Source organism: Rosa chinensis, chromosome 3, assembly GCF_002994745.2.
Source record: "Rosa chinensis cultivar Old Blush chromosome 3, RchiOBHm-V2, whole genome shotgun sequence".
In the NCBI taxonomy this organism is placed as follows: domain Eukaryota; kingdom Viridiplantae; phylum Streptophyta; class Magnoliopsida; order Rosales; family Rosaceae; genus Rosa; species Rosa chinensis.
In genome coordinates, this window is record NC_037090.1 from 494,426 (window position 1) to 509,133 (window position 14,708).

Consider the following 14,708-nt stretch of genomic DNA (forward strand, 5'->3'; position numbering starts at 1 on the left):
TTCTAGGGCTTGATTGCATGTTTGATAGGATTAATCTAGGTGCTTTCGCTTAGGTTAATTAGCATTGAAAAGTAAAATATGGGAAATCATTTGCTTTCGAATGTTTCACATGATCAACTCCTCTCTCATGACTTGGAAGAACAATTATAGGGTTTGAATCAAATTTGATTACATGGAATTGGTTTTGATCTTTGTTCCTTGCGTTCCACCCTTGTATATATGTTTTTACGTTTTCTTTATTTTATTTATTTTAATTTTAATTTTAAGAATCCTAATCCCCCCCTTATTTGTGTTTACTTGTATATATTTATTCTTTATTTTATTTTTGTAAATAATACTTTATTTTTAATTCTTTATTTGTTTATACAATTGTATATATTTATATTCTTTATTTTATTTTTGTAAATAATACTTTTCTTTATTTGTTACACAATTACAGGTGTACCCTCAATCCCCGGAATAGAACGATCCCTATTTGCTTATACTACTAACGATATTTCAGGGTTAAATTATGCGCTTCCCAAAAGCGACATCACACCCCCAGGGCCGCCCCTGATCCAAAATGTTAAAATATATTTTAGGGCTATAATTTAGCCTTTACGAGTTGGAGACGGTTGATGTTAGATCAATGAATAGTACAAAATTTAGGGCTAAAATTTAACCCCAGGGCTATTTTTAGCCTTTTGGGTTGGAGATAGCCTAAGGCCGGATTTGAGATGAGGGCCTAGTGCATAATAATGAGGTCTAAGTTGCATTAGGTCCTCATTTTTATGAGTCTCGAAATTCAAGCTGCATTTGGCCTTTGATTTTTTTTTTAATGTATTAAAGAGGGTCTCTTTAATCTGTGAAAAGTGGTGGGTGTCCATCCCTAAGTGGCAGTCAAACGGAAGGCATTCATGCAAAATGCTTGTGAAATAATTAGCTAGATGAGTCCACTGAAAAAGAACAGAAACTAGGTCGAGCATAATTATCATTTGGGTTTTTATCATAGGTGGGGTCTGAACTATGTCTGACCGGACTGAATGGTACCTGGACTTTTAAAATGATCAAATAGGTAGCTGAACTTCCAAAACCACATCATTAAGGTACTTCCGTCTATATTCCGTTAATCCTCCGTTAATTGCAGGGATAAATCAGACATTTCACCCAAATTGACCACTAAAATGACTGTTATAACCTCATCTGACATTTTGTCCATTTCCCTCCTTTCTATCTTAATTTCCCTCCAAAAAAATTGACTCTTCCCCCAACACCATTCGTGTAAAACTTTTCATCAAATTTTACCTCCAATTATTGTCTTTCGATAAATAATAATCAACATCTCAACATCAAGTTTTCTCGAATAATTTTTATTGTTCTTCAAAAATTAGCCTAACATAATGAAATACCAAATTATTCAAGTTTTACCTCCAATTATTGTCTTTCGATAATAAAATTAGCCTAACATAATGAAATACTAAAATAATTTTATTGTCTTTCGATAAATAATAATCAACATCTCAACATCAAGTTTTCTTGAATAATTTTTATTGTTCTTCAAAAATTAGCCTAACATAAAAATTATTTTGGTATTTCATTATGTTAGAATTTTGAAGAACAATAAAAATTATTCAAGAAAACTTGATGTTGAGATGTTGATTATTATTTATCGAAAGACAATAATCAGAGGTAAAATTTGATGAAAAGTTTTATTATGTTAGGCTAATTTTGGTATTTCATTATGTTAGGCTAATTTTATTATCGAAAGACAATAATTGGAGGTAAAACTTGAATAATTTGGTATTTCATTATGTTAGGCTAATTTTTGAAGAACAATAAAAATTATTCAAGAAAACTTGATGTTGAGATGTTGATTATTATTTATCGAAAGACAATAATTGGAGGTAAAATTTGATGAAAAGTTTTACATGAATAGTGTTGGGGGAAGAGTCAATTTTTTTGGAGGGAAATTAAGATAGAAAGGAGGGAAATGGACAAAATGTCGGATGAGGTTATAACAGTCATTTTAGTGGTCAATTTGGGTGAAATGTCTGATTTATCCCTGCAATTAACGGAGGATTAACGGAATATAGACGGAAGTACCTTAATGATGTGGTTTTGGAAGTTCAGGTACCTATTTGATCATTTTAAAAGTCCAGGTACCATTCAGTCCGGTCACACATAGTTCAGACCCCACCTATGATAAAAACCCTTATCATTTTCATAAATGAGATCCGAGAGCCGGCGAGAGGTCACAACAATGTATTAAACATAAACATATCATTCTTAGTAAGGCCTTTTTTTGGTTATATACTCTTATAGTTTGTTTAAGAGATAAATTTGATCAGCAACCTCGACAGTCCATCAAAAACTGTTTCTTATATAAATATATATATATATATATTTTTTGAGAAAATTTTACAAATAGTATCCGAAATAAAGTTTATTCATCATTTTCATACCTCAAACTATTTAGTACCTTAACTTTAAGTGAATATAGATGGTCATATCCTCTAACGGCCATACTTTAAATTTAATTTTCATAAAGTCAAAATTTGAATTAAGCAGAAGAAGGAATAATTGTTTCAGTTTAATAGAAAGCAGTAATTGATGCTAGAGTTGACATAAGCTTGAAAGTGATTGCCATTGTTGTTCACTTGTTCTGAATCCTTTTGGCTTCTACATGCACATAAATGTGAATCCCTACACAATATTAAATCCCAAATTCCGATTATACTCCTGTGCTCCATTCCTAAAAAAAAAAAAAAAAAAAAAAAAATTAGGAGTCGACCAATCACCGTTACAATCGACTCTTGACCCATAAAAGTCGACCCATTAAAACCAGAAGCGATCAAGAACTTAACAATGGCTGAATGAAACATACCAAGTCTCCAAAGTCCAAAGTCCACACCTTTGATGTTTCAATACCTCTCTGTACACCCAAGAAAGGCATCACCACTGAAGAAGAAGAAGAACCCACATCACTGTTTGCCTCAAAATCGTCTCGGCCGAAATGAGAGCCGAGGGACTTGTGGTTGAATCGTCCTTCTGAAATTGCGCGGGCGTGCCAACTCGCGGCCGAATGGCCGAGCGAGGTTTCTGATTTGAATGGTGCGTGATCTGACTTCTTTCAAATGATTGTAGGCCGAGGAAGGAACCCTCTCGGCCTTTAGGTTCTGATGCCTCTGTTGCAAGGACTTCGGTTAGGCGTTAATCCTGACCGGGGTCTTCTATCACACTCACTTCTTGGGTAAACTCAAAGGTTCGGGTGACAAGCGAGAGATCTATTGGGTGAAGATACTCGCAAATCACGGTAAAGACGAAGGTGAAGTGGATTCGGTTGTCAAAACGTTGTGAGATGATATGTGTGTGAACGGCGAATCGCATCAATCCAATCCGGACTGGCCGAAAGAGATCAATGGATGATAATTCTACGTTATGAACTACTCCTAAGTGCGAAAAGTAAAGTGCATATAAAATAAAGAACAAGAAAGTAAAATGCTTGAATGTAACAACTGAAATAAAAGTAAGAAACTAAAAATGAAAAACAAGTTATGAAAGTTGAATAGAAGGCAAAGTACCTATGAAAGAGTAAGAGAAAAGTTTGAGTAAAAGTTGTATATTGATTTGTTTGTGTGGTGCAGGACCCTTTACAATGAGTTACAAGGTGCTATATATACAAATCAAAAACCTAGGATAACTTGCTCTCTAAGACGTGGAATTCAAGTAGGATTCATCTTCCTTTTTTGGGTTGATTCAGCCATACATGTTATGATTCGGCTGATATCTGGAATCTTCACAATTGAAATCCATAATTGATTTGAACTCTTTCCTCGTGAGGATTCCTTCCTTGAACAGACTCCTCGGCCGATGTTTGTCAGTTGGGCTTGGCTGAGCATATCTAAGCTCCTTCTCAGCCCATCTGCGTAGTCATTCATTTGAACTTGGATTTTCCAACCATGTAACCAACCGTATGATCCAATTTCATCATCTTTTGGGTCGTTCGACCCAAAATCTCAAACCTCGGCCGAGTGATTGAACGATGTTTTTGTCTCAGGCTCAAAACTCTAATCTCGGTCGAGTGACTGAACAACGCCTAGTCATACGACTCAAAACTACAATCTCGATCGAGTGACCGAGAAACTCTTATTTCGGTCAACACCTTCATTTCAGCCGTATGACATAAATTTTATATTCTCGGTCGACCTAATGCTTATTTGACTAATTTCCTCATCTCAGCTGAATGACCAATTAATTTCATTCTCGGCCGAATGATCGAGTGACTTCGTTCTTGGCCCTTACTTAATCTCAGCCAAAATTCTCTCTCATCCAACAGTGAGAGCTTAGTAGGTCGACGTGCAAAAAACAGGTACAAACATAGCCCCCCTAGTCTCATAGGCATTGGCTCTCAAGCCAAATGGTTATGAGACTTAAATAAAAGTATAATACCTTAAGACAACTCGGTCATGTGACCGAGAAACTTGGTCGAGTCATGCAGAACTTGAAAATTCGATTGAAAACTTGGCCAAGACATCCAAGACTTGAAAACTTGGCCAAGACATCCCAGATTTGAGAATTTGGTCGTCCGAGTTGTGGAACATAAAGACTGCCATGTTGACCCATCATCTCAAACATGATTTTTTGCAACCCACAACTTGGTTCGTAACGCTTTTTTTTCTTTTCGCTTGATCGAAAGCTCGGTCATGGTATTATACTCAATCTCTATCTGAAACATGACCTTGCCATGCGTATTTCTATTGTGTCCTCAGCCAAGTCTTGTGATAATAAGAGACTTCTTGAAGCGGAAAGTTAATCACGTCATGCAAGGTTTGGAAAATGATAGAGAAGCCATTGAGTTTTAAAATTTTACTCGGCCGTTTGAACTCATTTGTAGTGTCTAACCATCTTTATGTGTATGGTCTTGGTTGACTCGGCCGTTAATTTTGTAAAGTGACTTAGCTGCTTTCTTTATACATCTCGGCCAACTATTTCATTGTCTAACTCGGCCGACCCAACTTTTGGTTAAAATTCGGCCGACATTTCTTATTTACCTCGGACAACCCAACTCTTGGTCACCTCGGTCGACGTTTATTTTTTTACTTTAACCAACCAAATTCTTGGTCGACTAGGCCGATATTTTATTTTACTTCAACCAATCAAAATCTTGGTCGATTCGGCCGATTTTTGAATTTCGGCCAACCAAATTTTTGGTCGACTCGGCTGACTTCTAAAGCACTTCGGCCAACCCCTCTTCTTATTTACTTCGGCTAACCAAAATCTTTGTCGATTCGGCCGACTTTTGAATTTCGGCCAACTAAATTTTGGTTGACTCGGCCGACTTCTAAAGCACTTCAACCGACCTAACTTTTTCCTATATCAGCTGACACTTTCTTTTTTCTTTGGCTAACCAAATTGCTGACATTTCTTTTTTACTTCAGCCCACCAAATTCTCTATTGATTCGGCTGAGATTTCTTTTTACATTGGCCAAACAACATCTTGGTCAATTCGGCCGACTTTTGAATTTCGGCCAACCAAATTCTTGGTCGATTTGGCCGAATTCTAAAGCACTTCGGCCGACCCAACTTTTTTTCTATCTCGGCCGATACTTTCTTTTTTACTTTGGCCAACCAAATTTTATAGATTCGGCTGAGATTTCATCTTACTTCGGCCAAACAAAATCTTGGTCGATTAAGCCTACTTTTGAATTTCGACCAACCAAACTCTTGGTCGATTCGGCCGAATTTTAAAGCACTTCGGCCGACATTTCTTTTTTTTTACTTCGGCCAAACAAAATCTTGGTCGATTCGGCCGATTTTTGAATTTCGGCCAACTAAATTTTTTGTCGACTCGGCCGATTTCTAAAGCACTTCGGCCAACCCTCTTCTTATTTACTTCGGCTAACCAAAATCTTTGTCGATTCGGCCGACTTTTGAATTTCGGCCAACCAAATTTTGGTCGACTCGGCCGACTTCTAAAGCACTTCAACCGACCTAACTTTTTCCTATCTCAGTCGACACTTTGTTTTTTACTTTGGCTAACCAAATTGCTGACATTTCTTTTTTCCTTCGGCCAACCAAATTCTCTATTGATTCGGCTGAGATTTCTTCTTACTTTGGCCAAACAACATCTTGGTCGATTCGGCCGACGTTTGAATTTTGGCCAACCAAATTCTTGGTCGATTCAGCCGAATTCTAAAGCACTTCGGCCGACCCAACTTTTTTTCTATCTCGGCTGACACTTCTTTTTTACTTTGGCCAACCAAATTTTATGGATTCAGCTGAGATTTCATCTTACTTCGGCCAAACAAAATCTTGGTCGATTCAGCCAACTTTTGAATTTCGACCAACCAAACTCTTGGTCGATTCAGCCGAATTCTAAAGCACTTCGGCCGACCCAACTTTTTTTTTATCTCGGCCGACACTTTCTTTTTACTTTGGCCAACCAAATTTTATGGATTCAGCTGAGATTTCATCTTACTTCGGCCAAACAAAATCTTGGTCGATTCAGCCAACTTTTGAATTTCGACCAACCAAACTCTTGGTCGATTCAGCCGAATTCTAAAGCACTTCGGCCGACCCAATTTTTTTTTTTATCTCGGCCGACACTTTCTTTTTTACTTTGGCCAACCAAATTTTATGGATTCAGCTGAGATTTCATCTTACTTCGGCCAAACAAAATCTTGGTCGATTCAGCCAACTTTTGAATTTCGACCAACCAAACTCTTGGTCGATTCAGCCGAATTCTAAAGCACTTCGGCCGACCCAATTTTTTTTTTTATCTCGGCCGACACTTTCTTTTTCACTTTGGCCAACCAAATTTTATGGATTCAGCTGAGATTTCATCTTACTTCGGCCAAACAAAATCTTGGTCGATTCTGCCGACTTTTGAATTTCGACCAACCAAACTCTTGGTCGATTCGGCCGACCTAACTTTTTTCTATCTCGGCCAACATTTTTTTTTTTTTTTTTTTAACTTTGGCCAACTAAATTTTATCTAAATCGGCCGACATTTCTTTTTGTTTTATTTCGGCCAAAGAAAATCTTGGTCGATTCGGCCGACTTTTGAATTTTGGCTAACCAAACTCTTGGTCGATTTGGCCGAATTCTAAAGCACTTTGGCCAACCCAACCTTTTCTATCTCGGCCAACATTTTCTTTTTTACTTTGGCCAACCAAATTTTATCTAAATCGGCCGATATTTCTTTTCTTACTTCGGCCAAACAAAATCTTGGTCGATTCGGCGGACTTTTCTAAGGTACTTTGGCCGATCCAATTCTTGGTCACCTCGGCTGAGATTTTTTTTATATTTACCAAAACGAAAGCAAGAGAACAAAATGTAAAATTCTTGTGGCTGTTATGGAGGTGGCCAACGATGTTTTAATTCAAACTCATAAGTTTCTTTGTTTTCAGCATTTGGTTCAAGCTTCTGGAGTCCATGAAGCATCATACTCAAAACCCTTGTAGTATGTTCTTGATTTTTGGCCACTGTGTAGGCCAACATTTCAACCTTCGGACATGTTTCTGAATCACAAGCTTTAGCTTTTACCTCAAATTTTGATGATTGTGATTTCTCTTGATCAGCTTTGTCTCCAACAATCATGTCAAAATGTTCAATTTCTTCAACCAATTGATCTCCGTACTCAACCACATGATTGTCTACTTCTTCGAACGCACTTGAGTGACCAATTTTGGGCTCAATCTTCAAATCAGCCAACCGCGGAGCTTCTGGGCCGACTTTATCTTCTACAACTGAACTAAAATTTTTTTTGTCGTGTTGGATGAATGGGTGAGATGGATGAGATACCATTGAAATCATATATGCATTTTGTCGTGCTCGATAATCTTCCTCGGCCTTTCTCCTTCTCTCCATGGACTCCTCCTCATACTTCCTCCAATCCTCTTCCAGTTTCTCTTTACGCTTTTGAAAGTATTCATCCAACTCTTCTTGGCTCTTTCGAGAGTTTTCATATAAGCTTTCTGTACTCTTTTTTATGGATTCCATGATTTTCCAACAATTTTGTTGGTGATTTGAAACAAATTTTGGACGTGGGTTGACCAAATATCCGGTCTTTTGATCAGTCCATGTTCCATCCATGTATTGGCCATTAAGACCATATTGAGTTGTTGGTGTTTGTAAACTCCATTCGGCATGACTATTCAAATCAACAAAACTATTGTACGTCGCATAGCTGTATCCACCATTGGAATCATATATTGAATTAGAGCCATTTGCATTCGGCTCATAGAAACTCATTTGTAAATATGCTAATACATTTCTGTCCCACTGGGCGTGCCAAAAGATGTTTGCCTCAAAATCGTCTCGGCCGAAATGAGAGCCGAGGGACTTGTGGTTGAATCGTCCTTCTGAAATTGCGCGGGCGTGCCAACTCGCGGCCGAATGGCCGAGCGAGGTTTCTGATTTGAATGGTGCGTGATCTGACTTCTTTCAAATGATTGTAGGCCGAGGAAGGAACCCTCTCGGCCTTTAGGTTCTGATGCCTCTGTTGCAAGGACTTCGGTTAGGCGTTAATCCTGACCGGGGTCTTCTATCACACTCACTTCTTGGGTAAACTCAAAGGTTCGGGTGACAAGCGAGAGATCTATTGGGTGAAGATACTCGCAAATCACGGTAAAGACGAAGGTGAAGTGGATTCGGTTGTCAAAACGTTGTGAGATGATATGTGTGTGAACGGCGAATCGCATCAATCCAATCCGGACTGGCCGAAAGAGATCAATGGATGATAATTCTACGTTATGAACTACTCCTAAGTGCGAAAAGTAAAGTGCATATAAAATAAAGAACAAGAAAGTAAAATGCTTGAATGTAACAACTGAAATAAAAGTAAGAAACTAAAAATGAAAAACAAGTTATGAAAGTTGAATAGAAGGCAAAGTACCTATGAAAGAGTAAGAGAAAAGTTTGAGTAAAAGTTGTATATTGATTTGTTTGTGTGGTGCAGGACCCTTTACAATGAGTTACAAGGTGCTATATATACAAATCAAAAACCTAGGATAACTTGCTCTCTAAGACGTGGAATTCAAGTAGGATTCATCTTCCTTTTTTGGGTTGATTCAGCCATACATGTTATGATTCGGCTGATATCTGGAATCTTCACAATTGAAATCCATAATTGATTTGAACTCTTTCCTCGTGAGGATTCCTTCCTTGAACAGACTCCTCGGCCGATGTTTGTCAGTTGGGCTTGGCTGAGCATATCTAAGCTCCTTCTCAGCCCATCTGCGTAGTCATTCATTTGAACTTGGATTTTCCAACCATGTAACCAACCGTATGATCCAATTTCATCATCTTTTGGGTCGTTCGACCCAAAATCTCAAACCTCGGCCGAGTGATTGAACGATGTTTTTGTCTCAGGCTCAAAACTCTAATCTCGGTCGAGTGACTGAACAACGCCTAGTCATACGACTCAAAACTACAATCTCGATCGAGTGACCGAGAAACTCTTATTTCGGTCAACACCTTCATTTCAGCCGTATGACATAAATTTTATATTCTCGGTCGACCTAATGCTTATTTGACTAATTTCCTCATCTCAGCTGAATGACCAATTAATTTCATTCTCGGCCGAATGATCGAGTGACTTCGTTCTTGGCCCTTACTTAATCTCAGCCAAAATTCTCTCTCATCCAACAGTGAGAGCTTAGTAGGTCGACGTGCAAAAAACAGGTACAAACAATCACATCCCCACCCACCTAATCCAAATAGCCGCCACAACAGTTAAACAACACGTTTCCATTGCGACATTTCAATCCCTTTCACTTCTTCCCTATTGAGCTTTTGGCCAATTCATTCCAAATTCACGTTCATTGCTTCAATAGGCTCGCAAAATCTGGGTCTGCTTCAATTTCACAACTTTCCAATACCCAGAACCAGAATTTGCTTAGTCAGGACTGGTCTTTGAGCTATTATCTGATCCGAGATCACAAATTTCCAATCCCAGCGTGGTTTTGAGCCAAAAATCTTGTTGGGTTTGCTTCAGGAAGCCCAATTGCTGTGGGAAGAAGCATGGTCTCTCTGTCGAATTCAGTGTTGTTTCCTGTGACTACATCCAATGGCATTTCTCGGCCGGCTAGGTTTCCAAAGACGATCAATTTGTGTAGTTATAAGCAGAAGAGAGAGCCCAGAAACATTGTTTGTGCTTGTATGGCGCCTCCCCAGAACTATGAATCCTATGCAGCAAAATTCGAGGTTAGCAACATTTTTCCTCTAGTTATTTATTTGGTATTAAAGAAGTCTGCTTTTTCGTACTCTTTGTTTATATATGAGCAGCCATTTTCTATTCTTTTACGGTATTCATCAACAGTTAAACTTAAATGTGGTTACTGGTGTTTGTCAGTTTGTTTGAATTGGTGTGTTAAACTGGTACTGTGATTGAATCACCTGTTCTTTGTTGCTAGACTTACAATACTGTTATTCACATTAGCCCGTATGTGGGGAATTGTAGTTATAGTTTATGTCCTCTGCAATCAAAAGGTTATGTTATGAGTTAAAATACCAAAGGTTAATTGTTATTGCATGAAGTTAACACATTTCTATTCATGTATCTTTTTTTATACCGACTTGTTTGCTAAAGGGGTTTGTGCCTGGTTTGCATTGGTCATGTTAGATGTGCCTGTTTTGATAATTGTAGTAGCAGATAACAATTGGTCATATGATAGCTGTGGCTGACAAGGTTTGTCTCAGCAGGATTCATTGAAATCAGAGGATTTATCTACAGTAAGAGAACCCGAGGATGACTCTGATGTTCTGATTGAGTGCAGAGACGTCCATAAGTCATTTGGTGAGAAGGATATATTGAGAGGTGTGAGCTTCAAGGTGAATCTAATATCAAAATATACTATGTTTATTTGATTATGGCTTTTGAGTTGTTTCAAGAATTTACATGTTTTGATTTAGTGTGAATGTGGGATAGGTTTGAACTTCGGCATTTGAAAGGGGTGTTTTTCCCTGGTGATTAAAGTCTTTTAGCTTGAACTTTTTGCTCATAAAAAAATGTCAGTGATGATTTGCTTTGGAGGAGTCAATGAATTGTTTGTTTATGAATGTGATAGGCCTATGTTATGTAGTATATTGTCATGCTTTTGAAGGTAGTTTGGTTTTTGCCTCAATATTTTTACTTTTTGTTTTAGCATAGAATCATAGATCTTCGAGGTTTAAGGAAGATTGGGTGGGGTAAACTTTTATGACAATAATTCTGTGAGAGCTTCAGAATGGATATACAGTAGAACTCTGGAAGAGAAAGAATAAGAGTTTAAACTATTTTGAGGAGAAAGATGTTCTTACATCATTGACTGCTCCTGAATTCATCTGTTTTTGAGGTAGTAGGGATCTATCAGAATTCAGAAGTTCTTTTTATTAAAGGATGCAAAGAGTGTCAATTAGGTTGATTTTCTTTTCATAATGATTTGTATGGTTCTCTTTAGTCTTTTTCAGTAGCACACGATGAACTACTGGTCATCCTTTTGTTACTTTGTGCTTTTCTATAATTTCAACTAAATTCATGTTCAATTAATGGTCAATCTTTTGGTTCGTGGCCATTCCATTTTGCATCTTGTAAAGGACTAATTTTGGATCCATTTTTAGATTAGACATGGTGAAGCAGTTGGAATAATTGGTCCTTCTGGCACCGGGAAATCTACAGTTTTAAAGATTATGGCAGGTCTTCTTGCGCCTGACAAGGTAAATAGTTAATCTGCCTCTAATAGTATGCTCACCTTTGTTTAATTAATTAATTTTTACACTTTTGTTGAGTTTTAATGAGTTATTCAATACTTACTTACATGTTGGGCTCTCTTATATACTGTGTTCCTTGTTGCCATGAGCAGGGAGAGGTATACATTCGAGGTCGAAAGAGGGATGGTTTGATCAGCGATGAGGAGTTATCTGGTCTTCGAATTGGATTGGTAAACTTTTTTATTCACTTGTATGCTACAAATTTTCTGCTGCTAGTCTTTCTGGTGTATTTCTTATACAGAAAAGGTCATTTTTATGCATCTATCTCCTATCTAACAGGTGTTTCAGAGTGCTGCACTTTTTGATTCGTTGACTGTTCGTGAAAATGTTGGTTTCCTTCTGTAAGAAGCTTTAGATTCTTTCAATTTTGGCTTTCTTCTGCGTTGTATTCCACTTAGACCATAGTTCAGGTATTAATCAATATGCTGCAATAGAACTCATATTGTTATTTGATTAGGTATGAAAATTCAAGCATGCCCGAGGATCAAATTTCAAAGCTTGTGACTGATAGCTTGGCTGCTGTTGGGTTAAAGGTATGCAATATGTCAATTATCAGCCTGCATGCAAACTACCTTCCCAAACTTAACTGATTTTATCTAGATTCTCTTTATCTATCCACTCTCCACATGAACGCTATCTATTGATCTTGTTAGTAACATGTGAGACTTCATATGCATAATGGCACTGCTCCTTGACCAAAAAAGAAAAAAAAACTGAAGTTTGAATTCTAGATTTATTTGGATCATATTATGTTGTTTTCTTAGGGAGTTGAGGATCGATTACCATCGGAGCTGTCTGGTGGAATGAAGAAAAGAGTTGCATTGGCTCGATCTATAATTTGTGATACCACAAAGGAAGCCATAGAGCCAGAGGTATATTGAATACCTAAAAGCTTGTGTTCTTCTTCTCTTGTTTGATTAGATAATACTTGCATAACTGTTTTAGTAGACAGTTGACACTATGGCCTTTTAGTAATTGCATTCTGTTTATGTCATAGTCAGAAGTATCATCATCTTAGATGAGGATGTAGTAATACTGTGTTCACATAGTCAGACTGATGGAGAAAGTAGTACTGCATATGTGATTGTTCTCCGTCATATGCTGCTATGAAGGCTGGTAGATAACCTTACTATCAAGGTAAAAGAAAATAGCCTTTTCTTTTCCTGTAAGCCGAAGGGAACTAGGAATACTGTCATCATCTTAGATGAGGATGTAGTAATGGTGTAACACTGTGTTCACATGGTCAGACTGATGGAGAAAGTACACTGCATATGTTATTGTTCTTCATCATATGCTGCTAATGAAGGTTGGTAGATAACCTTACTATCAAGTGAAAAAAAAAAAAGCCTTTTCTTTTCCTATAAGCCGAAGGGAACTAGATTTTCCAGGAGGTAAGCCTCTATAAGAGTATTCATAGAATCATGATAATGCCGCTAGAGTTGCCATCTATTTTAGGGGATGCAGGGCATGAATTTCTCCCAAATATTTCCTTCTGATTCTCCCCATTGAGGTGTCATATGCTGGGAGAGGGTGGGGTCATGAAAATTAGGTAATAAGTGGAAGTAAGCTTGGTGTAAACATGTACACGCCCACTTGGGATTGTCAGTTCAATTTGCAAGTGTACAGTTTTGGTGGGTAACGCACAACTGAGTTGGCCTGTTTTGTGAGTCCTGACATTCTTCTATGCACTTCAACAGGTGCTCTTATATGATGAACCAACAGCTGGACTTGATCCGATTGCATCTACTGTTGTAGAAGACCTCATCCGCTCTGTCCATACAGAAGAGCAGGCAGCGTCAGAGAAGTCTGGGCAGATTGCATCTTACGTTGTTGTAACTCACCAACATAGCACCATCAGACGAGCTGTTGACAGGTTGTGTGCTTAATCAAAGCTGTTGTGCTGATACTGAATACTTCTGTTGATTGTGTCAGATGATAATAGGAATTTATTCAATGTGTAGGTTATTGTTTCTGTATGAGGGCAAGATAGTCTGGCAAGGAATGACTGATGAATTCACAACCTCAACAAATCCAATCGTTCAACAGGTAATCCTAAATTCAGTTCTTTAATGACTTGACCAAAGTGTTTTCACAACCTTCTACAGGGGTTTGATGACTTGATCCGACTCCTTGGAAATGAAGACATATATTTGTTTCTCTTGTCAGATCAATCCCTCTTTCTCAATGAATGGAATGATTATTATTATTATTATTCAATGCTTTAGCTTTGTGATGATCCTATTTTGCAGTCTCAGCGTTAACTGTTTTTTTCTTCTTCCTTTTTGGGGGTTATTTTCAGTTTGCATCTGGGAGCTTGGATGGCCCAATTAAATATTAGACCTTGATGTTCTATGGTATGGTTGGTGGTATACATTAAACAACACATGATGATTTGCTTGCTGCGTGCCAGTGAAGAGGACATGAATACATGCTAGAATTGGGTCAGCTGGTGCCTGCACATTCAGGCTCTCTCTGCCTCGTGTCTTATATATTCCAGCATGGCGGTGCATCAGAGCTGCTATATATATACAAGTTTTAATCACTATCAAAAATCGTGCTCATGCATCCTTAGTTGCATCCTCTGAGTTTTTAGAGAGCCATCATCTTCTAAATTAGATGAGAGTTGAGGTCACAATTAACTTCTTTTTACTACTACTAAATTAAGTGTTTCTAGTTTTAGTGATTTTTGAGATTGGTCACCTCCCTTGAGAGTTTAGCCCCATTGTTAAAGAATGCAATCAGAACAATATTGCTCAATCATGTGTTTATGTGAGAAATTAATTCTTCATTCCTTCTAGCATAACTGAAACATTTGACAACCATTGAAATGCAATTTGCTTGTTCAGAGTTCTTTCATTCCACTTGGATAATCCTCCACTTCAGAAAGGTATGATAGAAAGAGAAAGGGTAAAGAAGTATGGGAGCTCTAGGATCTGTAATTCGGGTGCGCTTCACGGCCCTACGCCCCAAATCATTAT

General features: G+C 37.8%; 1 protein-coding gene across 2 annotated transcripts; it reads left to right on the plus strand.

Moving 5' to 3' along the window:
* The first annotated feature begins 9,671 nt into the window (after positions 1-9,671).
* LOC112192065 (protein TRIGALACTOSYLDIACYLGLYCEROL 3, chloroplastic) lies at positions 9,672-14,586 on the plus strand. 2 transcript variants are annotated; one of them, XM_024331589.2, is made up of 10 exons: positions 9,672-10,185; positions 10,681-10,812; positions 11,581-11,676; positions 11,823-11,900; positions 12,010-12,071; positions 12,188-12,263; positions 12,495-12,602; positions 13,428-13,603; positions 13,692-13,776; positions 14,030-14,586. In XM_024331589.2, the coding sequence occupies exons 1-10, from the start codon at positions 10,003-10,005 to the stop codon at positions 14,066-14,068; spliced, it is 1,035 nt and encodes a 344-aa protein (XP_024187357.1). In that variant the 5' UTR covers positions 9,672-10,002; the 3' UTR covers positions 14,069-14,586. The 2 variants fall into 2 exon arrangements, with proteins under 2 accessions (XP_024187357.1, XP_024187358.1); XM_024331590.2 differs by having other exon boundaries at positions 9,676-10,185; positions 10,684-10,812.
* The last annotated feature ends 122 nt before the right edge of the window (positions 14,587-14,708 follow it).

Bases quoted from the DNA above. Each gene is read 5' to 3' on its own strand.
- LOC112192065 (XM_024331589.2), top strand. From the start codon at position 10,003: ATGGTCTCTCTGTCGAATTCAGTGTTGTTTCCTGTGACTACATCCAAT. The intron at 10,813-11,580 runs GTGAATCTAATA...ATCCATTTTTAG, and splicing joins TGAGAGGTGTGAGCTTCAAG to ATTAGACATGGTGAAGCAGT. The intron at 13,777-14,029 runs GTAATCCTAAAT...GGTTATTTTCAG, and splicing joins CAAATCCAATCGTTCAACAG to TTTGCATCTGGGAGCTTGGA.